Genomic DNA, 24,614 nt, shown 5'->3' with positions numbered 1-24,614 from the left:
CTGTATTAGTGAAGTGTACATGAGAACAGTTTAACATGATTTCCCTCATACTTGGTGGTATGTTGCTGCAAAAACAGGGAAAAGCATAGCAACATGACACATTTACCATTGGCAGAATGACCAGAAATGGTGCACATGCAAACATTTCCACCAGGCGTTTAATCAGATTTATTAGCCAGTGAGCACATCCTTCCTCACTAAAGATGACTGGTCTTGTGAGATTGAAATGAGGCCCAGGTAATGTGCAGCAGGGCAGATTATGCTTGTAGTCTAGTCCTTACAGATTGTGGGAGCTAAAACATGGCCACCACGAGGAAAGCCCAAGATTTTAAAGTTTTATTTGTTGCGAAGCCTGACAAACCCCTCTCTACGCACTTCATACCTGAAGTGTGAAGGTACCAAAATAGAATTTCTTCTGTTAGTCAAGAACAACATTCCAAACATTGCGTAGTTACAAGAACCCCAACTTTCAGCCAAGGCCACGTCACTTGGCTTCAACATCTACACACCAAGGATCTGGAACAACATCTGTGTCCTCAGGACTGAGGCAACTGCCTTAATAATTTGTGAAACGGATAAAGACACCTCTCTCGAGAACCCTGCATCCCTATGAAGTAGCAGTCCCCTGTCAGTGTTATAAACCTGCTGCTCTTTTAGACACGTTGACTTTGTCTTTGACTTTGCACAGTGCTGTGCTGTCTTTCCGCTGGGTTTGCGGCATACAGTTATGCACACTTTCTTGCAACTCGAAGAAGTGTGATGTAAACAGTTCCATACATCCCTTACATCAGATTAATGAGAGAATGACACCTTCAACCCTTCTTTCAGATCTCCAGTCTGAGCAGTGTCCCCAAGGCCCTACACATTTTCATTGAGGCGTGTTGTACAGTAGTCAGCGTGACTCTGCGAGGGCCGCATTGATGCCAGCTGGTGGCGGTCGAGTGGGAGGCTAGGGCCGGATTGGCGGTACGGTGGGTGGAGGGGAAGGGAAGCATATACATCTAGTGGCTGAATTGCACAATGTGTAACCAGAAAACCTGGGATTCATCCCGGCTTCTGCACTTTAGCAAATTGTGTGATCCTAGGCAGTTGTTGTATTTCACTTTCTCTCCTTTTTCTTTATCACATCTGAGGACCTTGAAATGCATGCCTTAAGGATGTGCACTGCACACAACCTTCTGTGTATGATTTAACAAACTAAAATGTTGGTAATGTATAACAGGAACCCACCCAGGCCACCCAATGAATGCACATAGCAACTGACTTGCCTCTTTTTAGGTCACTATTATAATAATAATAATCCACATTTGTAAAGCGCGAACAATCACCCGTAAGGGTCTCTAGGCGCTAGGGGCCGTCGGGAAGATTAAGCAAGCTATTGCCCAGAGTCACATGGTGCTGCGCTAATCTGTCGCAGGCGCCGGGGATCGAACCGTGATCCTCAGATTCTGGAGTCAGTCACCATTGCCGCGGCGCCACACCTCATTGTTGTCATGGTTGGTGAAATAATTAATGTTTATAAATTAATATTTGAAAACTATCACTTTTAAATTAATTCTTCTCGGTGAACTGATCTAATGTGTACGAAGATGAAAAGGTCCCGCATGTTGATTAAATATACTTTTTTAATTTTAAAGAGACTTTATCATATCACGATTATTAGCATGATGTTTTTAATAATGAAGGTGTTTTTAAAGTTAAGCGGTGCAGAACTCCATAGTTCCTTTCTTTCACACCAATTAACCATTAAATAACATCTGTTATTGTTAAGGCTGAGTTTGATAAACAGCAGTCCAGTGCTGCTGTTGACTAGCCGCATGTGGCCCCCGGTCCGTACTTTGAGTATCAATGTTCTAACTGGACGTTGATCCTGAACCGTGCGCGTGCATGCACTCTCGGGTGTTTCCTTAGATCACGGGTACTCATAGTACGGCCTGCAGGCCGCCAGCGGCCTGGCAAGCCTTCCTTGGCGGCCTGCGGATCTTTCAGACATCTTACCTATGTTTTTTTTTATTTTTTTTTAAAGTGTGTCAGCAAACACAGACTCTGCTCTATGGGGGCCGGGCGATTCCAGCGATAGTCAGATTGGAGCTGCAGGGGCGCTAAGAAGAGATGAAATACAACAAAGCCTCATTAACAAGTAAATGGTCTTTTAAAGACCTGTGAAGTACTCGGGTGCGGCTGTGTGTGTGCCCGGGAAGCTGTCTCAGCCCCGGCTGCCACACACGCAGGGTGAGCTGACAGAGGGTGACAGAGGACAGCAGGGTGTGAGAGCCGGGTGAGGTGACGGAGGGCAGCAGGGAGTGAGAGCCGGGTGCGATGGCAGAGGGTGACAGAGGGCCCGTGACGTCATGTTTCCCGCCAGCCTGTAGTCAGAGGGTTGAGCCAAGGCCAGGGAGCTCAGGCCTGGTCTCCGCTCTCGCAGCACAGCGCACAAATGTTCACCGCCAGGTTGGCGCTATATATAATTGATGGATACATACCTACACGGACGGGTGACTGGCGCCAAAGGGGGGCTTTGATCTTACAGCTCGGGGGTGAGAGTCAGAATTAAAGCCAGCGACAGATGTGACCCCAGGCCCAGTGGTGGGACACAAACCCTGCGAAAAAGCAAATTCAGAGAGAAAATGAGCTGGCTTTTACATTACACAGGGAGAGGGGGGAGTGGTGGGGGCTGTCTCTGGGCTGGTGACGGGTTTGTGTAGACACAGTACGTGTGCACTGCCTCAGGCACAGAGACAGAGACCGGACAAGACAGATAGAGACAGAGACAGGGACAGATAGACATATAGAGACAGATAGGGTAGAGACAGATAGAGGCAGAGAGAGATAGAGGCAGACACAGAGGCAGGGGTCGACAGCTAGATAGAGGCAGACACAGGGACAGACTCACAGGGGCAGAGACAGATAGAGGCAGAGGCAGAGACAGAGGCAGAGACAGACAGCGATAGAGACAGACAGCGATAGAGACAGACAGCGATAGAGACAGACAGCGATAGAGACAGACAGCGATAGAGACAGACAGCGATAGAGACAGACAGCGATAGAGACAGACAGCGATGGAGACAGACAGCGACAGCGATGGAGACAGACAGCGACAGCGATGGAGACAGACAGCGACAGCGATGGAGACAGACAGCGATAGTCAGAGACAGAGAGACAGGCAGAGGCAGAGACAGGCAGAGACAGGCAGAGGCAGAGACGGGCAGAGACGGGCAGAGGCAGAGACGGGCAGAGGCAGAGACGGGCAGAGACGGGCAGAGGCAGAGACGGGCAGAGACGGGCAGAGGCAGAGACGGGCAGAGGCAGAGACGGGCAGAGGCAGAGACGGGCAGAGGCAGAGACAGACGGGCAGAGGCAGAGACAGACGGGCAGAGGCAGAGACAGACGGGCAGAGGCAGAGACAGAGACGGGCAGAGGCAGAGGCAGACGGACAGAGGCGGGCAGAGACAGACGGACAGAGGCGGGCAGAGACAGACTGACAGAGGCGGGCAGAGACTAGCAGAGGCGGGCAGAGGCGGGCAGAGGCAGAGACAGGCAGAGACAGGCAGAGACAGGCAGAGACAGGCAGAGACAGGCAGAGACAGGCAGAGGCAGAGACAGGCAGGCAGAGACAGGCAGGCAGAGGCAGGCAGAGGCAGGCAGAGGCAGGCAGAGGCAGGCAGAGACAGGCAGAGGCAGGCAGAGACAGGCAGAGGCAGAGACAGGCAGAGGCAGAGACAGGCAGAGGCAGAGACAGGCAGAGGCAGAGACAGGCAGAGGCAGAGACAGGCAGAGGCAGAGACAGGCAGAGGCAGAGACAGGCAGAGGCAGAGACAGGCAGGCAGGCAGAGACAGACAGACAGGCAGGCAGGCAGGCAGGCAGGCAGAGACAGGCAGGCAGGCAGAGACAGACAGAGACAGACAGACAGGCAGGCAGAGACAGACAGACAGACAGACAGACAGAGACAGGCAGAGACAGACAGACAGACAGACAGACAGAGACAGGCAGGCAGAGACAGACAGACAGAGGCAGGCAGAGACAGACAGACAGACAGAGGCAGGCAGAGACAGACAGACAGACAGACAGAGGCAGGCAGAGACAGACAGACAGACAGACAGACAGACAGACAGAGGCAGGCAGAGACAGACAGACAGACAGACAGAGGCAGGCACAGACAGACAGACAGACAGACAGACAGAGGCAGGCAGAGACAGACAGACAGACAGACAGAGGCAGGCACAGACAGACAGACAGACAGACAGAGGCAGGCACAGACAGACAGACAGACAGAGGCAGGCACAGACAGACAGAGGCAGGCACAGACAGACAGACAGACAGACAGAGGCAGGCACAGACAGACAGACAGACAGACAGAGGCAGGCACAGACAGACAGACAGACAGACAGAGGCAGGCACAGACAGACAGACAGACAGACAGAGGCAGGCAGAGGCGGGCAGAGGCGGGCAGAGGCGGGCAGAGGCGGGCAGAGGCAGACAGAGGCGGGCAGAGGCAGACAGAGGCGGGCAGAGACAGGCGGACAGAGGCGGGCAGAGACAGACGGACAGAGGCGGGCAGAGACAGACGGACAGAGGCGGGCAGAGACAGACGGACAGAGGCGGGCAGAGACAGACGGACAGAGGCGGGCAGAGACAGACGGACAGAGGCGGGCAGAGACAGACGGACAGAGGCGGGCAGAGACTGGCAGAGGCGAGCAGAGACTGGCAGAGGCGAGCAGAGGCGAGCAGAGACTGGCAGAGGCGAGCAGAGACTGGCAGAGACTGGCAGAGGCGGGCAGAGGCGGGCAGAGACTGGCAGAGACTGGCAGAGGCGGGCAGAGGCGGGCAGAGGCGGGCAGAGGCGGGCAGAGGCGGGCAGAGGCGGGCAGAGGCGGGCAGAGGCGGGCAGAGGCGGGCAGAGGCGGGCAGAGGCGGGCAGAGGCAGAGACAGAGGCAGAGACAGAGGCAGAGACAGAGGCAGAGACAGAGGCAGAGGCGGGCAGAGGCAGACGCAGGCAGAGGCGGGCAGAGACAGACGCAGGCAGAGGCGGGCAGAGACAGACAGGCAGAGGCGGGCAGAGACAGACAGACAGACAGAGGCGGGCAGAGACAGACAGACAGACAGAGGCGGGCAGAGACAGACAGACAGACAGAGGCGGGCAGAGACAGACAGACAGACAGAGGCGGGCAGAGACAGACAGACAGACAGACAGAGGCAGGCAGAGACAGACAGACAGACAGAGGCAGGCAGAGACAGACAGACAGACAGACAGAGGCAGGCAGAGACAGACAGACAGACAGACAGACAGAGGCAGGCAGAGACAGACAGACAGACAGACAGACAGAGGCAGGCACAGACAGACAGACAGACAGAGGCAGGCACAGACAGACAGACAGAGGCAGGCACAGACAGACAGACAGACAGAGGCAGGCACAGGCAGGCAGAGACAGACAGAGGCGGGCAGAGGTGGGCAGAGGCGGGCAGAGGCGGGCAGAGGCAGAGGCAGGCACAGACGGACAGAGGCGGGCAGGCACAGACGGACAGAGGCGGGCAGAGACAGACGGACAGAGGCGGGCAGAGACAGACGGACAGAGGCGGGCAGAGACAGACGGACAGAGGCGGGCAGAGACAGACGGACAGAGGCGGGCAGAGACAGACGGACAGAGGCGGGCAGAGACAGACGGACAGAGGCGGGCAGAGACAGACGGACAGAGGCGGGCAGAGACAGACGGGCAGAGGCGGGCAGAGGCGAGCAGAGGCGGGCAGAGACTGGCAGAGACTGGCAGAGGCGGGCAGAGGCGGGCAGAGGCGGGCAGAGACTGGCAGAGACTGGCAGAGGCGGGCAGAGGCGGGCAGAGGCGGGCAGAGGCGGGCAGAGGCGGGCAGAGGCGGGCAGAGGCGGGCAGAGGCAGGCAGAGGCGGGCAGAGACAGACGGACAGAGGCGGGCAGAGACAGACGGACAGAGGCGGGCAGAGACAGTCGGACAGAGGCGGGCAGAGACAGTCGGACAGAGGCGGGCAGAGACAGTCGGACAGAGGCGGGCAGAGACAGTCGGACAGAGGCGGGCAGAGACAGACGGACAGAGGCGGGCAGAGACAGACGGACAGAGGCGGGCAGAGACAGACGGACAGAGGCGGGCAGAGACAGACGGACAGAGGCGGGCAGAGACAGACGGACAGAGGCGGGCAGAGACAGACGGACAGAGGCGGGCAGAGACAGACGGACAGAGGCGGGCAGAGGCGGGCAGAGGCGGGCAGAGGCGGGCAGAGGCGAGCAGAGGCGAGCAGAGGCGAGCAGAGGCGGGCAGAGGCGGGCAGAGGCGGGCAGAGGCGGGCAGAGGCGGGCAGAGGCGGGCAGAGGCGGGCAGAGGCGGGCAGAGGCGGGCAGAGGCGGGCAGAGGCGGGCAGAGGCGGGCAGAGGCGGGCAGAGGCGGGCAGAGACAGGCAGAGGCAGAGACAGGCAGAGAGAGGCAGAGGCGGGCAGAGAGAGGCAGAGGCGGGCAGAGACAGACGCAGGCAGAGGTGGGCAGAGACAGACGCAGGCAGAGGCGGGCAGAGACAGACAGGCAGAGGCGGGCAGAGACAGACAGACAGGCAGAGGCGGGCAGAGACAGACAGACAGACAGAGGCGGGCAGAGACAGACAGACAGACAGAGGCGGGCAGAGACAGACAGACAGACAGAGGCGGGCAGAGACAGACAGACAGACAGAGGCGGGCAGAGACAGACAGAGACAGGCACAGGCACAGGCAGGCAGAGGCGGGCAGAGACAGGCAGAGGCAGGCAGAGGCAGGCAGAGGCAGGCAGAGGCGGGCAGAGACAGGCACAGGCGGGCAGAGGCAGAGACAGGCAGAGGCGGGCAGAGACAGACGGACAGAGGCGGGCAGAGACAGACGGACAGAGGCGGGCAGAGACGGACAGAGGCGGGCAGAGACAGACGGACAGAGGCGGGCAGAGACAGACGGACAGAGGCGGGCAGAGACTAGCAGAGGCGAGCAGAGACTAGCAGAGGCGGGCACAGGCAGAGGCGGGCAGAGACAGGCAGAGGCGAGCAGAGGCGGGCACAGGCAGAGGTGGGCAGAGACAGGCAGAGACAGGCACGGGCACAGGCAGGCAGAGGCAGGCAGAGGCAGGCAGAGGCGGGCAGAGGCAGAGGCAGGCAGAGACAGACAGGCAGAGGCAGGCAGAGACAGACAGGCAGAGGCAGGCAGAGGCGAGCAGAGGCAGAGACAGGCAGGCAGAGGCAGACAGAGGCGGGCAGAGGCAGGCAGGCAGAGACAGGCGGGCAGAGGCAGGCAGGCGGGCAGAGGCAGGCGGGCAGAGGCAGGCAGGCAGGCAGGCGGGCAGAGGCGGGCAGGCGGGCAGAGGCGGGCAGAGACCGGCAGGCAGGCAGAGACAGACAGACAGGCGGGCAGAGGCAGGCCGAGGCGGGCAGAGACCGGCAGGCAGGCAGAGACAGACAGACAGGCGGGCAGAGGCAGGCCGAGGCGGGCAGAGACAGGCAGGCAGGCAGAGACAGGCAGGCAGGCAGAGACAGGCAGGCAGGCAGAGACAGACAGGCAGGCAGGCAGAGACAGGCAGGCAGGCAGAGACAGACAGGCAGGCAGAGACAGACAGGCAGGCAGAGACAGACAGGCAGGCAGAGACAGGCAGGCAGGCAGAGACAGGCAGGCAGGCAGAGACAGGCAGGCAGGCAGAGACAGGCAGGCAGGCAGAGACAGACAGGCAGGCAGAGACAGACAGGCAGGCAGAGACAGACAGGCAGGCAGAGACAGACAGGCAGGCAGAGACAGACAGGCAGGCAGAGACAGACAGGCAGGCAGAGACAGACAGGCAGGCAGAGACAGACAGGCAGGCAGAGACAGACAGGCAGGCAGAGACAGACAGGCAGGCAGGCAGAGACAGACAGACAGGCAGGCAGGCAGAGACAGACAGACAGGCAGGCAGGCAGGCAGAGACAGACAGACAGGCAGGCAGGCAGAGACAGACAGACAGGCAGGCAGAGACAGACAGGCAGGCAGAGACAGACAGACAGGCAGGCAGGCAGAGACAGACAGACAGGCAGGCAGAGACAGACAGACAGACAGGCAGGCAGAGACAGACAGACAGGCAGGCAGAGACAGACAGAGGCGGGCAGGCGGGCAGGCGGGCAGAGGCGGGCAGGCGGGCAGAGGCGGGCAGGCGGGCAGAGGCGGGCAGGCGGGCAGGCGGGCAGAGGCGGGCAGGCGGGCAGAGGCGGGCAGGCGGGCAGAGGCGGGCAGGCAGGCAGAGACAGACAGACAGGCGGGCAGAGGCAGGCAGGCGGGCAGAGGCGGGCAGGCGGGCAGAGGCAGGCAGGCGGGCAGAGGCGGGCAGGCGGGCAGAGGCGGGCAGGCGGGCAGAGGCGGGCAGGCGGGAAGAGGCGGGCAGAGACCGGCAGGCAGGCAGAGACCGGCAGGCGGGCAGAGACAGACAGGCGGGCAGAGACAGACAGGCGGGCAGAGACAGACAGGCGGGCAGAGACAGACAGGCGGGCAGAGGCAGGCAGGCAGGCGGGCAGAGGCAGGCAGAGGCAGGCGGGCAGAGGCGGGCAGGCGGGCAGAGGCGGGCAGGCGGGCAGAGGCGGGCAGAGACCGGCAGGCAGGCAGAGACAGACAGACAGGCAGAGACAGACAGACAGGCGGGCAGAGGCGGGCAGAGGCGGGCAGAGGCAGGCAGAGGCAGGCAGAGGCGGGCAGAGACCGGCAGGCAGGCAGAGACAGACAGGCGGGCAGAGGCAGGCAGAGGCGGGCAGAGACAGACAGACAGACAGGCAGAGAGGCAGGCAGAGACAGACAGACAGGCAGAGAGGCAGGCAGAGACAGACCGAGGCAGGCAGAGAGGCCGGCAGAGACAGACAGAGACAGACAGAGGCAGGCAGAGAGGCCGGCAGAGACAGACAGAGACAGACAGAGACAGACAGAGACAGACAGAGACAGACAGAGGCAGGCACAGACAGACAGAGGCAGGCACAGACAGACAGAGGCAGGCAGACAGAGGCAGGCAGACAGAGGCAGGCAGACAGAGGCAGGCAGAGAGAGGCAGGCAGAGAGAGGCAGGCAGAGAGAGGCAGGCAGAGAGAGGCAGGCAGAGAGAGGCAGGCAGAGAGAGGCAGGCAGAGAGAGGCAGGCAGAGAGAGGCAGGCAGAGAGAGGCAGGCAGAGAGGCAGACAGAGGCAGGCGGGCAGAGACAGACGCAGGCAGAGGCGGGCAGAGACAGACGCAGGCAGAGGCGGGCAGAGACAGACAGGCAGAGGCGGGCAGAGACAGACAGGCAGAGGCGGGCAGAGACAGACAGACAGACAGAGGCGGGCAGAGACAGACAGACAGAGGCGGGCAGAGGCAGGCAGAGGTGGGCAGAGACAGGCAGAGACAGGCACAGGCGCAGGCAGAGGCAGGCAGAGGCGGGCAGAGACAGGCACAGGCAGGCAGAGGCAGAGGCGGGCAGAGACAGACGGACAGAGGCGGGCAGAGACAGACGGACAGAGGCGGGCAGAGACTAGCAGAGGCGAGCAGAGACTAGCAGAGGCGAGCAGAGGCGGGCACAGGCAGAGGTGGGCAGAGACAGGCAGAGACAGGCACAGGCAGGCAGAGGCAGGCAGAGGCGGGCAGAGGCGGGCAGAGGCGGGCAGAGGCAGAGGCAGGCAGAGACAGACAGGCAGAGGCAGGCAGAGACAGACAGGCAGAGGCAGGCAGAGACAGACAGGCAGAGGCAGGCAGAGGCGGGCAGAGGCAGAGACAGGCAGGCAGGCAGAGACAGACAGAGGCGGGCAGAGGCAGGCAGGCAGAGACAGGCAGGCAGAGACAGGCAGGCAGAGACAGGCAGGCAGAGACAGGCAGGCAGAGACAGGCAGGCAGAGACAGGCAGGCAGAGACAGGCAGGCAGGCAGGCAGAGACAGGCAGGCAGGCAGAGACAGGCAGGCAGGCAGAGACAGGCAGGCAGGCAGAGACAGGCAGGCAGGCAGAGACAGGCAGGCAGGCAGAGACAGGCAGGCAGGCAGAGACAGGCAGGCAGGCAGAGACAGGCAGGCAGGCAGAGACAGGCAGGCAGGCAGAGACAGGCAGGCAGGCAGAGACAGGCAGGCAGGCAGAGACAGACAGGCAGGCAGAGACAGACAGGCAGGCAGAGACAGACAGGCAGGCAGAGACAGGCAGGCAGAGACAGACAGGCAGGCAGAGACAGACAGGCAGGCAGAGACAGACAGGCAGGCAGAGACAGACAGGCAGGCAGAGACAGACAGGCAGGCAGAGAGAGACAGACAGACAGGCAGGCAGAGACAGACAGGCAGGCAGGCAGAGACAGACAGGCAGGCAGGCAGAGACAGACAGACAGGCAGGCAGAGACAGACAGACAGGCAGGCAGGCAGAGACAGACAGACAGGCAGGCAGGCAGAGACAGACAGGCAGGCAGAGACAGACAGGCAGGCAGAGACAGACAGGCAGAGACAGGCAGGCAGAGACAGACAGGCAGGCAGAGACAGACAGGCAGGCAGAGACAGACAGGCAGGCAGAGACAGACAGGCAGACAGGCAGGCAGAGACAGACAGACAGGCAGGCAGAGACAGACAGGCAGGCAGGCAGAGACAGACAGGCAGGCAGGCAGAGACAGACAGGCAGGCAGGCAGAGACAGACAGGCAGGCAGGCAGAGACAGACAGGCAGGCAGGCAGAGACAGACAGGCAGGCAGGCAGAGACAGACAGGCAGGCAGAGACAGACAGGCAGGCAGGCAGAGACAGGCAGGCAGGCAGGCAGAGACAGGCAGGCAGGCAGAGACAGACAGGCAGGCAGGCGGGCAGAGACAGACAGGCAGAGGCGGGCAGAGACAGACAGACAGACAGAGGCGGGCAGAGGCGGGCAGAGGCGGGCAGAGGCAGGCAGAGGCAGGCAGAGGCGGGCAGAGGCGGGCAGAGGCGGGCAGAGGCGGGCAGAGGCGGGCAGAGGCAGGCAGAGGCGGGCAGAGACAGGCACAGGCGCAGGCAGAGGCAGGCAGAGGCGGGCAGAGACAGGCACAGGCACAGGCAGGCAGAGGCGGGCAGAGACAGGCACAGGCACAGGCAGGCAGAGGCAGAGGCGGGCAGAGACAGACGGACAGAGGCGGGCAGAGACAGACGGACAGAGGCGGGCAGAGACAGACGGACAGAGGCGGGCAGAGACTAGCAGAGGCGAGCAGAGACTAGCAGAGGCGAGCAGAGGCGGGCACAGGCAGAGGTGGGCAGAGACAGGCAGAGACAGGCACGGGCACAGGCAGGCAGAGGCGGGCAGAGGCGGGCAGAGGCAGAGGCAGGCAGAGACAGACAGGCAGAGGCAGGCAGAGACAGACAGGCAGAGGCAGGCAGAGACAGACAGGCAGAGGCAGGCAGAGGCGAGCAGAGGCAGAGACAGGCAGGCAGGCAGAGACAGACAGAGGCGGGCAGAGGCAGGCAGGCAGAGACAGGCAGGCAGAGACAGGCAGGCAGAGACAGGCAGGCAGAGACAGGCAGGCAGAGACAGGCAGGCAGGCAGGCAGAGACAGGCAGGCAGAGACAGGCAGGCAGGCAGGCAGAGACAGGCAGGCAGGCAGAGACAGGCAGGCAGAGACAGGCAGGCAGGCAGAGACAGGCAGGCAGGCAGAGACAGGCAGGCAGGCAGAGACAGGCAGGCAGGCAGAGACAGGCAGGCAGGCAGAGACAGGCAGGCAGAGACAGGCAGGCAGGCAGAGACAGGCAGGCAGGCAGAGACAGGCAGGCAGAGACAGACAGGCAGGCAGAGACAGACAGGCAGGCAGAGACAGACAGGCAGGCAGAGACAGACAGGCAGGCAGAGACAGACAGGCAGGCAGAGACAGACAGACAGGCAGGCAGAGACAGACAGACAGGCAGGCAGAGACAGAGAGACACAGACAGACAGGCAGGCAGAGACAGACAGACAGGCAGGCAGAGACAGACAGACAGGCAGGCAGGCAGAGACAGACAGACAGACAGGCAGGCAGAGACAGACAGGCAGGCAGGCAGAGACAGACAGGCAGGCAGAGACAGACAGGCAGGCAGAGACAGACAGGCAGGCAGAGACAGACAGGCAGGCAGAGACAGACAGGCAGGCAGAGACAGACAGACAGGCAGGCAGAGACAGACAGGCAGGCAGAGACAGGCAGACAGGCAGGCAGAGACAGACAGACAGGCAGGCAGAGACAGGCAGGCAGGCAGAGACAGACAGGCAGGCAGGCAGAGACAGACAGGCAGGCAGGCAGAGACAGACAGGCAGGCAGGCAGGCAGAGACAGGCAGGCAGAGACAGACAGGCAGGCAGGCAGAGACAGGCAGGCAGGCAGAGACAGACAGACAGGCAGGCAGGCAGGCAGAGACAGACAGGCAGGCAGGCAGGCAGAGACAGACAGGCAGGCAGGCAGAGACAGACAGGCAGGCAGGCAGAGACAGACAGGCAGGCAGGCAGAGACAGACAGGCAGGCAGGCAGAGACAGACAGGCAGGCAGGCAGAGACAGACAGGCAGGCAGGCAGAGACAGACAGGCAGGCAGGCAGGCAGAGACAGACAGGCAGGCAGAGACAGACAGGCAGGCAGAGACAGACAGGCAGGCAGAGACAGACAGGCAGGCAGAGACAGGCAGGCAGGCAGAGACAGGCAGGCAGGCAGAGACAGGCAGGCAGGCAGAGACAGGCAGGCAGAGACAGGCAGGCAGAGACAGGCAGGCAGAGACAGGCAGGCAGAGACAGGCAGGCAGAGACAGGCAGGCAGAGACAGGCAGGCAGAGACAGGCAGGCAGAGACAGACAGGCAGGCAGAGACAGACAGGCAGGCAGAGACAGACAGGCAGGCAGAGACAGACAGACAGGCAGGCAGAGACAGACAGACAGGCAGGCAGAGACAGACAGGCAGGCAGAGACAGACAGGCAGGCAGAGACAGACAGGCAGGCAGGCAGAGACAGACAGGCAGGCAGGCAGAGACAGACAGGCAGGCAGGCAGAGACAGACAGACAGGCAGAGACAGACAGGCAGGCAGAGACAGACAGGCAGGCAGAGACAGACAGGCAGGCAGGCAGAGACAGACAGGCAGGCAGGCAGAGACAGACAGGCAGGCAGGCAGAGACAGACAGGCAGGCAGGCAGAGACAGACAGGCAGGCAGGCAGAGACAGGCAGGCAGGCAGAGACAGACAGGCAGGCAGAGACAGACAGGCAGAGACAGACAGGCAGGCAGAGACAGACAGGCAGGCAGAGACAGACAGGCAGGCAGAGACAGACAGACAGGCAGAGACAGACAGGCGGGCAGACAGGCGGGCAGAGGCGGGCAGAGGCGGGCAGAGACCGGCAGGCAGGCAGAGACAGACAGACAGGCGGGCAGAGGCAGGCAGAGGCGGGCAGAGGCGGGCAGAGGCGGGCAGAGGCGGGCAGAGGCAGGCAGGCAGAGGCAGGCAGAGGCGGGCAGAGACAGACAGACAGGCAGAGAGGCAGGCACAGACAGACAGAGGCAGGCAGAGAGGCCGGCAGAGACAGACAGACAGACAGACAGAGGCAGGCACAGACAGACAGAGGCAGGCAGAGAGGCAGGCAGAGAGAGGCAGGCAGAGAGAGGCAGGCAGAGAGAGGCAGGCAGAGAGAGGCAGGCAGAGAGAGGCAGGCAGAGAGAGGCAGGCAGAGAGAGGCAGGCAGAGAGAGGCAGGCAGAGAGAGGCAGGCAGAGAGAGGCAGGCAGAGAGAGGCAGGCAGAGAGAGGCAGGCAGAGAGAGGCAGGCAGAGAGAGGCAGGCAGAGAGAGGCAGGCAGAGAGAGGCAGGCAGAGAGAGGCAGGCAGAGAGAGGCAGGCAGGCAGAGGCAGGCAGGCAGAGACAGGCAGGCAGAGGCAGGCAGGCAGGCAGAGGCAGGCAGAGGCAGGCAGAGACGGGCAGAGGCAGGCAGGCAGAGACAGGCAGGCAGGCAGAGGCAGGCAGAGACAGGCAGGCAGGCAGAGGCAGGCAGAGACGGGCAGAGGCAGGCAGGCAGGCAGAGGCAGGCAGAGACGGGCAGAGACGGGCAGAGGCAGGCAGAGGCGGGCAGAGGCAGGCGGGCAGAGACAGACGGGCAGAGGCGGGCAGAGACAGACGGGCAGAGGCGGGCAGAGACAGACGGGCAGAGGCGGGCAGAGACAGACGGGCAGAGGCGGGCAGAGACAGACGGGCAGAGGCAGGCAGGCAGGCAGAGGCAGGCAGGCAGAGGCAGGCAGAGACGGGCAGAGGCAGGCAGGCAGAGACAGGCAGGCAGGCAGAGGCAGGCAGAGACGGGCAGAGGCAGGCAGAGACGGGCAGAGGCAGGCAGAGGCGGGCAGAGACAGGCGGGGCAGAGACAGACGGGCAGAGGCGGGCAGAGACAGATGGGCAGAGGCGGGCAGAGACAGACGGGCAGAGGCGGGCAGAGACAGACGGGCAGAGGCGGGCAGAGACAGACGGGCAGAGGCGGGCAGAGACAGACGGGCAGAGGCGGGCAGAGACGGGCGGGCAGGCAGAGGCAGGCAGGCAGAGGCAGGCAGGCGCAGGCAGGCAGGCGCAGGCAGGAAGGCGCAGGCAGGCACAGACAGACAGACGGACGGACAGGGACAGAGACAGACAGGCAGACAGAGACAGACAGGCAGACAGAGACAGACAGGCAGACAGAGACAGACAGACAGACGGACGGACAGGGACAGAGACAGACAGGCAGACAGAGACAGACAGGCAGACAGAGACAGACAGGCAGACAGAGACAGACAGACAGACAGAGACAGACGGACGGACAGGGACAGAGACAGACAGGCAGACAGAGACAGACAGACAGACAGAGACAGACGGACGGACAGGGACAGAGACAGACAGGCAGACAGAGACAGACAGACAGACAGACAGGCGGACAGGGACAGGGACAGAGACAGACAGGCGGACAGGGACAGGGACAGAGACAGACAGGCGGACAGGGACAGAGACAGACAGGCGGACAGGGACAGAGACAGACAGACAGGCGGACAGGGACAGAGACAGACAGGCAGACAGAGACAGACAGACAGGCGGACAGGGACAGGGACAGAGACAGACAGGCGGACAGGGACAGAGACAGACAGACAGGCGGACAGGGACAGAGACAGACAGACAGGCGGACAGGGACAGAGACAGACAGGCGGACAGGGACAGGGACAGAGACAGACAGGCGGACAGAGACAGACAGGCGGACAGGGACAGGGACAGAGACAGACAGGCGGACAGGGACAGGGACAGAGACAGACAGACAGGCGGACAGGGACAGAGACAGACAGGCGGACAGGGACAGAGACAGACAGGCGGACAGGGACAGAGACAGACAGGCGGACAGGGACAGAGACAGACAGGCGGACAGGGACAGAGACAGACAGGCGGACAGGGACAGAGACAGACAGGCGGACAGGGACAGAGACAGACAGACAGACAGACAGGCGGACAGGGACAGGGACAGGGACAGGGACAGAGACAGACAGGCGGACAGGGACAGGGACAGAGACAGACAGGCGGACAGGGACAGGGACAGAGACAGACAGGCGGACAGGGACAGGGACAGAGACAGACAGACAGACAGGCGGACAGGGACAGGGACAGGGACAGGGACAGAGACAGGGACAGGGACAGACAGGCGGACAGGGACAGAGAGGGAGGGAGACAGAGGGAGGGAGACAGAGGGAGGGAGACAGAGGGAGGGAGACAGAGGGAGGGAGACAGAGGGAGGGAGACAGAGGGAGGGAGACAGAGAAGGGAGGCAAAGGGAGGGCGTCGGGGGGAGACGGAGGGAGGCAGACGGAGGGAGGGAGGCAGACGGAGGGAGGGAGGGAGGGAGACCTAGAGAGAGAGAGAGAGAGAGAGAGAGAGAGACAGAGAGAGAGAGAGACAGAGAGACAGAGAGAGAGAGAGAGAGAGTCAGAGAGAGAGAGAGTCAGAGAGAGAGGTGTGTGTATGCGGGGTCCGGTGGCTCAGTGGACAAAGGCGTCCGCTGCAGGGGCCTGTGTTTCACCTCATAGTCAGTTGTTTTTGTTGCTCTAGCCCCGCCCCCTTCCCCACTGACCCCGCCCCCATTGGTGCGGTCCTCAGCCACAAACCACACTGTAAAATTTGCCCCGAGAGAAAGTTAGTGAGTACCCATGCCTTAGAGGTATTACTTCCTGCAGGTTTCGGTTGTGCTGCTTGTGGGCCTGCGGCAGTCGCAGAGCTCAGCACGGGTCTCTCGCAGGCCTCCGTGATCGTACACCCCTGCCTCTGAAGCCGCATCTCCAGGGGCCGGGCGGCTGGACCCGGGGCTCCAAGGCCCTGGATCACCGCGCACGGCAGCGGCCGCCTGGCGGTGCCAGGAGCATTGATTTGTGGACAGTACGGCTCTCTCAGCGCGCTGCTGGCTCAGCAGCCTGCCCCTTGGCAAGAGTGAAAGGCCACGTCTCGAGCAATCTGTTGACAGGGAAGACTGCTGTGCTGGCGTCTTGAGCGCCGCGCCTTCACTTCAGGGGGTCGGTGGACTGCAGCTCGTCCAGCCTCTGCTCGCGCGCCGCCGGCAGCTTCCATCTGCTCTGGTCCAGTGGCAGCCTCGACACGAGCGCTCTGATTGGAAGATATTTTAGGAAGCCTGCAATGGTGGCAGCTGCAGCGGGATTTAAAAGTGTTATCTTAATACTTTGGCACTGGTGTACCCTTTTAAATGTACCCTCGCGTGCGATTGTCGTTTGGCATATGACTGCTAATCCCCAAATTCCAGGAGAAAGATTCCTCGACACCCTTTGAAGTCATGCATGTCTGCAAATATAATTTAAATACCCCGTTTCACACAGTCGGGTGTGTACGAATCGATCCCTTTTAACGTGCTACAAGTGATGTCCTTGCTCTAAATGCCTCAGGGCCTACTGTAAACGGTGTCATTTGATAGATTATGTATGTGCTATTGTTATTAAACTATGAGGGATAACCAGTATACACAAACGGATGCTAAAACTAGCGAAAGTCCCAAAATCCGCAGCAGTCTAAAGATTGGCACAAAATATTTACTCTTTTAAAAGTCACTCCTCACCTGCATGTAATTTCACTTGAGCCTTATTACTTTCCTTGTTCCCTCCTTCTCATCTTTTTTTTTTTGTTTCTTCACCAGGACCTAAATTTTTAACACAGTTCTTCTCCCCGCTCTGTTTCTTTGCCTCAAACTGTTTTTACTTAACCAACTTCTTGGTTACATATATTGTCGCCTCTATTCTCTCGTCTCTTCAGGAACTGATAACATATTTATTCCTCTTACCCATTTAATGCCCTGCATTTGTTTTATCCATAATATTCTATTGTTTTATCTAATTATCATCTAATAATTCTTTCCGTGCCTTATTTCTAAATTTGAATTTGCATTGAGTTCTGGCATCTCTTGGGAACAAGTCTGCGCTATGTAAAATAAATGCTCATACAGGACTACATTCCGCATTGGTTGTTAGCACTACCCATTAAACCCTCTGTATATTTGCCTTTGTACCTTTTGATTTTGTATAAAGTCTTTTTGGGCATTATATCTTTGTGATCAATGTTTTTTTTTCTTCTCCCCCCAGTTCCAGCATTACATCGAACAACATGTGTACAGGTGATGCCAGGCCTTTCCTCGCACTTTGGAACGTGGCGCTTCAGCAACCATGAAGAAGTTAAAGAGACTTCTGGGCAGTACCAATTTACAAACCTAGCGTGCACGGACATGAGTGCAACATTTTATTCTATGCTAGATGAACACTTCTGAGTTCCCATGCTACCATTTTGTTTGCTGGAGGCTTTTCTCCAAAAGGGGATTGGGCATTCGGGAAGCCAAAATGACTCCGTTTTCTGCTGGAGCACACTAGCACGAAGCACGTTTTCACATCATGACCAGCCTAAAGCGGTCCCAGACTGATAGAGCAGTTGCTAGTGTGGCACAGGCTGTTGGTGCAGATGTATCTTCCAAAGCCCGCTCCGATGATTTTTATATGAGGCGTTTCAGGTCACAGAATGGCACTTTAGGGTCTTCAGCAATGTCTCCCGTTGGGCCGCCACGTAGTGAAAGTTCCCATCATATTTCTGCCACCCCCGGGGTTCCTAAGATGGGCGTTAGGGCCAGGATTGCTGACTGGCCACCTCGAAAGGATAATCTGAAAGAAATGAGCAGGAACAGTCAGGATCTTGAAACAGTAAGTTGTGTTGATACGATGTCTGTTAAAAGCAGTCCAGTGAGTCAGGTGAGTTCTACAAGCTTAAACTCCAATGACTCGGCCATGCTGAAAAGCATCCAGAATACTCTCAAAAGCAAAACGAGGCAGGCAGAAAGCTTGGATTCCAGATTTCTTACTCCGGATGGTTACCCCAGCTCCCCAAGAAAAGGCATGCGAAGGATAAGGCAGCGCAGTAACAGCGATATTACTATAAGTGAGCTTGACTTGGACCATTTTGAGGAGTGTCTTTCTCCGAGTTATAAACTGGGCCAGTCTCTGCATAGGGAATATGGCAGTACTTCCTCCATTGACAAGCAGGGGACATCAGGAGAAAGTTTCTTTGATTTGCTAAAGGGATATAAACATGACAAATCTGATCAAAGATGCCCGGCTCCTGCAAGACTCAGTGAACTTCTGCTTGGCAGTGGGAGCAGGGGTTCCGGCTTGTCTTTGGATGTCATAGATGGAGCGATTAGTGGCAGAGACAATCATAGGCCCTTCAAGGACAGGGATAAGCCACTAAAAAGACGTTCAAAATCTGAGACAGGAGACTCTTCCATATTTCGTAAGCTGCGGAGTGTCAAGACTGAAGGGGACGCTGGAAAGTCGTCTGACCTGGAGGACAACAGATCGGAGGACAGTCTCAGACCGTGGACTTGCCCAAAGTGCTTTGCTCATTATGATGTACAAAGTGCTTTGTTTGATTTGAACGAAGCTATAATCAACAGGAATAATGTGGTGAAAAGGAGAAACACCACAACAGGAGCGTCGGCTGCCGCTGTAGCAGCCTTAGTTTCTGGACCTTTATCTCATTCAGCAAGTTTCAATTCTCCGATGGGCAGCACTGAGGACTTGAATTCAAAAGAAAACCTTAACATGGACCAAGGGGATGACAAAAGCAATGAACTTGTGATGAGCTGTCCCTATTTCAGGAATGAAGTTGGTGGAGAAGGGGACAAGAAGCTCAGTTTGTCCAAATCCAATTCTGGATCATTCAGTGGATGCGATAGTGCCTCTTTTGAGTCTGCTCTTAGTTTACATTGTGCAAATGCAGGATTGGCAGTGCTTGAAGTGCCCAAGGAAAACTTGGTTCTACACATAGACCGAGCAAAAAGATACATTGTGGAACATGTGGACCTAGGAGCGTATTACTATCGGAAATACTTTTATCAGAAAGGTAAGTGTTGAATTCCGGCTGCCCGCCATTTTCTGAATTTGACATTCTTATTCGGATTTTGTAAACCATGTGTGCGCTGGATAAGGATTTGTACTGAATTGGTTGTTGATCCCTTGGTTTTGATGCAGTGAACCAGCAAACAAACAAATGCAATAAATGAATTAAAAACTTGTTAGGCTACCTACCAAACATCTTGAAGATAATTTGAAGGATATGACACTTTAAAGATAGTTTTTTGCAAGATAATTTGAGTGACTTTTCTTTTCCAGTGTCTCAGAATGTTTTGCACTAAGAAAAGAATTTGCACAACCAGAAACTGGGGGCCATAGTGGGCAGATCTTTTCTTTAGGATCAAGGATCGGAATATAGGACGTTACTTAAAATGTATAGTTGCCGGATCTGACGAAATGTGTACTGCATGTATATCTGCCGCTTAGATAGAATTGGGCAGTGATCGGCCCCTAACGGCGATCTGAAGGTTTGGGATGGTGAAATGTGTAGTCTTGGTATAGTGCGGTTTTCCTTATTGTGTTTTTGTTTGATGTTCTGCAGAGCATGCCACCTGTATGCTTCCAAGTTTGATTTCAGAGCTTTTAATTGATATCCTCGAATCTGGCAGCAATGATGTTGCGATTGGAACATTTGCTATGCCTAGTTTGTCATTGACACTTTATCTGTAATTTTCCTATTTGCAAGGCAGAAAGCATTATTTGGAGAAAGCAGGTATACCACCAGACGAAAGTTCATTGTAAATACCATTCCTACAAATTGTTCGTTGGTGCTATGGAAAGGGATACACTAAAAAGTGAAGATATAACAGCCAGGTGATAAGTCCTCGTTTTACCATCGATGGAGGTTTCACATCTTCTGCCCAGGCCCGTTTATTTGGTTTCTATAAGAATTGACATTTGATATTTATAAATGAACAAAAGGTGTGCCACCGATGTGTGCAGTGTTATAATGTGGGTTATCAATCATATCAGACAAAGTACTTCAAGCGTGGGACAGGGTCTTTTCCAAGAGGTTGCCCCAGTCGTCATCCTAGTTGCCATTCTCTAGCGCAGATTAATTTTGTACTAAAGTCAGTGTGATATTTTACACCCATAAACATGAGCTCAGTATTGGTATCATCTCAGATGAAGCATGAGTCAATGCAGTCGTAATTCTCTTTAAGACCGTGTGCAACAGATTCCTCCGATTTGCACATCCTTTTGCGGACATGTCCTTTTTTAAATTTACAGCGAATTTCCAGAAAAAACATTCACACGGAAAGTAAACAGAAAATCACATTACAAACCCCTTAATTACATTAATAACAGTATTTTGATTAAACGTCTAAAGGGAAAGTTGTGGTGTGCCCAGAAATAGCCCCTAATAAAAATAGTTCATTCACTAGGTTGAGTGTATAACATTGGTTTTAAATTTAGAATGCACAAACCAAGACCAAAGGTAAAATTGGAAACACAAATCATTTTTTCTGCCCAGGCCTGGGAAGTGCTGAAACTGCTTCATTTGCATGCCTTAATTTCCTTTGCCTCGGATCTGTAATTACAGTTTCCTAGCTAAAGAATATACAGGTCAAAAGTAAAAAGACTACAGCAAAACACAATGCAAATATGGATTTATTACATAACCATTCAGTGTACTTTCGAGATATAAAATACCCTCGTACAGCGCAGTGCAAGCACTAGGTGGTGAAATGATCTACCAATCAACCAATAGCATGAGGTACAAATGAAATACTCTACAGAAAGATATGAAAGCCCACTCTATGCATGTTGTAAAGAATGGGTAACAATAGGTCATACAGACAACTGCATTATCAAACCAGAGCTAAAAAGAGAAGTAGTTTCCAAACAACTGTCACTTGTTAGGAAGCTATCTGGACTGTCCTTGATCTGTAGACTCCCATTTCATTTTTTATTTCCGGTAAAGACTTTGACATAGTGGAAGAGTAACTACATTTAAATGGTTATCTCGCATATCAAATGATTTGGTTTCAAAATAAGGTAACAGCTACCACGCTGTCTAAAACTATAGCCTACTGTTAAAAAGGGCACCCGTTCCCAGTAGGTACTCTAAGCATCACACAACTGTTTACTGCAATTTGTTTGGGTTGCCAAAGATGTCACAACCTAGGTGCATCTAAAAATCTTTTCAAATATTAGCCATGGTTTTTAATGTGACCTCGCCAGAGAGCAACTATCTGCCAGAGTGGCGCCAACAGTCTCACCATCATGGATAAGCCAGATTCTTAGATAATGCAATAGAGGCTTCCTAAAAAATGCAATTTCATTACCTGATTTTATCTCCAAAGACTTTATCTTCTGTAACGCAGATAGACAGGGCATCGCTCTTTAGTGCCACCATGTTTAAAAAACAAACAAAAACACAAACGTGGACTTTGCTCAATCAATCATTTGTAAAGGTCTACATACCGGGGGGGGGGGGGGGGGGCTACTGATCGAACAGCCAGGTCTTGAGCATCCTCCTGAAGGTCGGCAGGTCTTGGGTCTGTCGTAGGCACAGTTGTAGGGTGTTCCATGTCTTGGCGGCGAGGTGGGCGAAGGATCTCCCGCCGGTGGTTGTTCTTCGGATGCGCGGGACGGTGGCGAGTGAGAGGTCGGCGGAGCGTAGCTGGCGGTTGGGGATGTAGAAGGAGAGCCGTCTGTTGAGGTAGGCTGGGCCGGTCTTGTGGAGTGCTTTGTGTGCGTGGATGAGGAGCTTCAAGGATATCTTCTTGTTTACGGAGAGCCAGTGCAGGTTTCTCAAGTGGGGGCTGATGTGGCTGTGTCGTGGTACGTCGAGGATCAGTTGTGCCGAGGCGTTTTGGATGCGTTATGGATGTGTTTTAGTTGTTTGAGCTTGGTCGGGGCTCCCGCGTAGAGGGCGTTTCCGTAGTCGAGTCTGCTACTGATGAGGGCCTGGGTGACTGTCTTTCTTGTATCTGTTGGGATCCATCTGTAGATCATGTGGAGGGTGTTGAAGCAGGAGGAGGAGACGGCATTGACTTGCTTGGTCATTAAGAGCGTTGAGTCAAGGATGATTCCCAGGTTGCGTGCGTGGTCGGTGGGTGTCGGGGCTGCCCCCAGTGCCGTCGGCCACCAGGAGTCATCCCAGGCTGAAGGGTTGGAGCCGAGGATGAGGACCTCCGTCTTGTCCGAGTTCAGCTTCAGACGGCTGATCTTCATCCAGTCGGCGACTGCCTTCATTCCTTCGTGGAGGTTGGCTTTGGCGGTGATGGGGTCCTTGGTGAGGCAGAGGATCAGTTGAGTGTCGTCGGCGTAGGAGATTATGTTGAGGTCGTGCTGTCGGGCGACGTGTTTGAGCGGGGTCATGTAAACAGTGTCGGGCTGAGGGAGGATCCCTGGGGTACGCCGCGGATGATCTCGGAGGCTGTGGAACGGAATGGGGGAGGCGAACGCTCTGGGTTCTGCCAGAGAGGAAGGAGGTGGTCCATTCCAGAGCCTTGTCTCGGATCCCTGCGGTGTGGATGCGTGCGCGTAGTGTGCGGTGGCAGACGGTGTTGAAGGCGGCTGAGCGGTCTAGGCGGATGAGTACTGCTGTCTCGCCGTTGTCCAGTAGGGTCCTCATGTCGGTGGCGGCGATGAGGGCAGTCTCGGTGCTGTGGTTAATGCAGAACCCTGACTGGGAAAGGTCCCGGATTCTGTTTTCTTCGAGGTATCGGGTTAGCTGTCTGTAGACGATTTTCTCGATGACCTTGGCCGGGAAGGGGAGCAGAGAGATGGGCCGGAAGTTCTTGATTTCTCTTGGGTCTGCCTTGGGTTTTTGGAGTAGGACGTTTATCTCTGCGTGTTTCCAGCTCTCTGGGAATGTCGCGGTCTCGAGGGAGAGGTTAATGACCTTGCGCAGGTGGGGTGTGATGGAGTTGCTTGCTTTGTTGAAGACGTGGTGCGGTAATGGGTCTGACGGAGAGCCGAAGTGGATTGTGCTCATGGTCTGGATAGTGTCATCAACGCTTACGCTGGCCTGGGCTAGCAGGGGGTCGTAGTCGATGGTGTGCGGAGGGTCTGTTGTGGTGCTGTCTTTTGGGGCTGTTTGGGTGTTGAAGCTGTCGTGGATGTCTGCTATCTTGCGGTGGAAGAAAATGCCGAGGAAGTCGCACAGGGCTTGCGACGGCAGGATGTCGTTGGAGTTGGGGTTGGAGAGTTCCTTCACGATGTTGAAGAGCTCCTTGCTATTGTGTGTGTTGTTGTCGAGGCGGTCTTTGAAGGAGGTCCTCTTGGCCGCCCTGATGAGGTGGTGGTGGTTGCGGATGGCGTCCTTGTGTGCTGCCTGGCTGTCTGGAGTTTGTTCACTGTGCCATTCCTTCTCTAGTTTCCGGCAGGCTTGTTTGGAGGCAAGGAGTTCTGGGGTGAACCAGCTGGCCCATTTGCTGGTGTTTCTGTGGGGGGTTTCTTTAGCGGGGTGAGGGTGTTGGCGCAGTCCTCGATGCTGAGGCTGTGGGCAGCGTAGTCGGTGTTGGAGGGTTCGGTGGGTGGGCTGAGAGCGAGGTTTGCATGTAGTTGGTCTTCGGTGATTTTGCTCCAGCAGCTGCGGGGGATCTGTTGGGTGCGGTGGTGTGTGGTGGGTTTCTGGAAAGCGAAGTGGATGCAGCGGTGGTCGGTCCAGAGGAGTTCGGTGGTGTGGCTGACGGAGACGTGCTGGCTTGAGGAGAAGACTGGGTCGAGCGTGTGGCCGGCAGAGTGGGTGGGCGTTGTGACGAGTTGTTTCAGTCCGAGGTTGGCGAGGTTATCGATCAGGGTTGTCGAGTTGTTGTCGTTGTTGCTCTCAAGGAGAAAGTTCAGGTCTCCGAGGAGGATGTAGTCGGTGGAGGTCAGGGCGTGCGTGCTGATGGAGTCGCTAAATTGGGGACGATGTCCGGGGGGGTCGGTAGACGAGGGTGCCTCTGAGGGTGGAGTTGGGGTCTGTGTGGATCTGGAAGTGCATGTGTTCGGCGGTGCTGAGTGCTAGTCAAGACCCTGATGTTGTTCTTGTGGACGATGGCGATTCCTCCTCCGACTCCGTTGCTGCGATCTCTGCGGGTGATCTTGTAGCCGTCTGGGATGGCTATGGCGATGTCGGGTGCGGAGGAGTCGTTCAGCCAGGTCTTTGTCAGGAATGCGACGTCTGGGGATGTTGTGTTGAGCAGGTCCCAGAGCTCGACGGCGTGTTTGCTTGCGGAGCGGGTTTTCAGTAGTATGCATCGGAGGTGGTTGGGTTCTTTCTTGGCGGGTGGTTCGTCGACTGAGGCTGGTGTAGCTGCAGTTCCGGCA

General features: G+C 57.2%; 1 protein-coding gene across 5 annotated transcripts in view; it reads left to right on the top strand.

Moving 5' to 3' along the window:
- SIPA1L1 (signal induced proliferation associated 1 like 1) overlaps nucleotides 1-24,614 on the top strand; it is an 820,039-nt gene that overhangs the window by 313,638 nt on the left and 481,787 nt on the right. For all 5 annotated transcript variants that reach the window (XM_085627288.1, XM_085627286.1, XM_085627287.1 and 2 more), the window contains exon 4: nucleotides 17,535-19,338. In XM_085627288.1, the coding sequence (XP_085483414.1) occupies nucleotides 17,838-19,338 (1,501 nt within the window). In that variant the 5' untranslated portion in view covers nucleotides 17,535-17,837. The remainder of the gene's footprint in view (nucleotides 1-17,534; nucleotides 19,339-24,614) is intronic.

This window comes from Triturus cristatus, chromosome 9 (genome assembly GCF_964204655.1).
Source record: "Triturus cristatus chromosome 9, aTriCri1.1, whole genome shotgun sequence".
NCBI lineage: Eukaryota > Metazoa > Chordata > Amphibia > Caudata > Salamandridae > Triturus > Triturus cristatus.
Note: the sequence above shows the minus strand (reverse complement) of the source record. Positions and strands in the feature narration are given on the sequence as shown.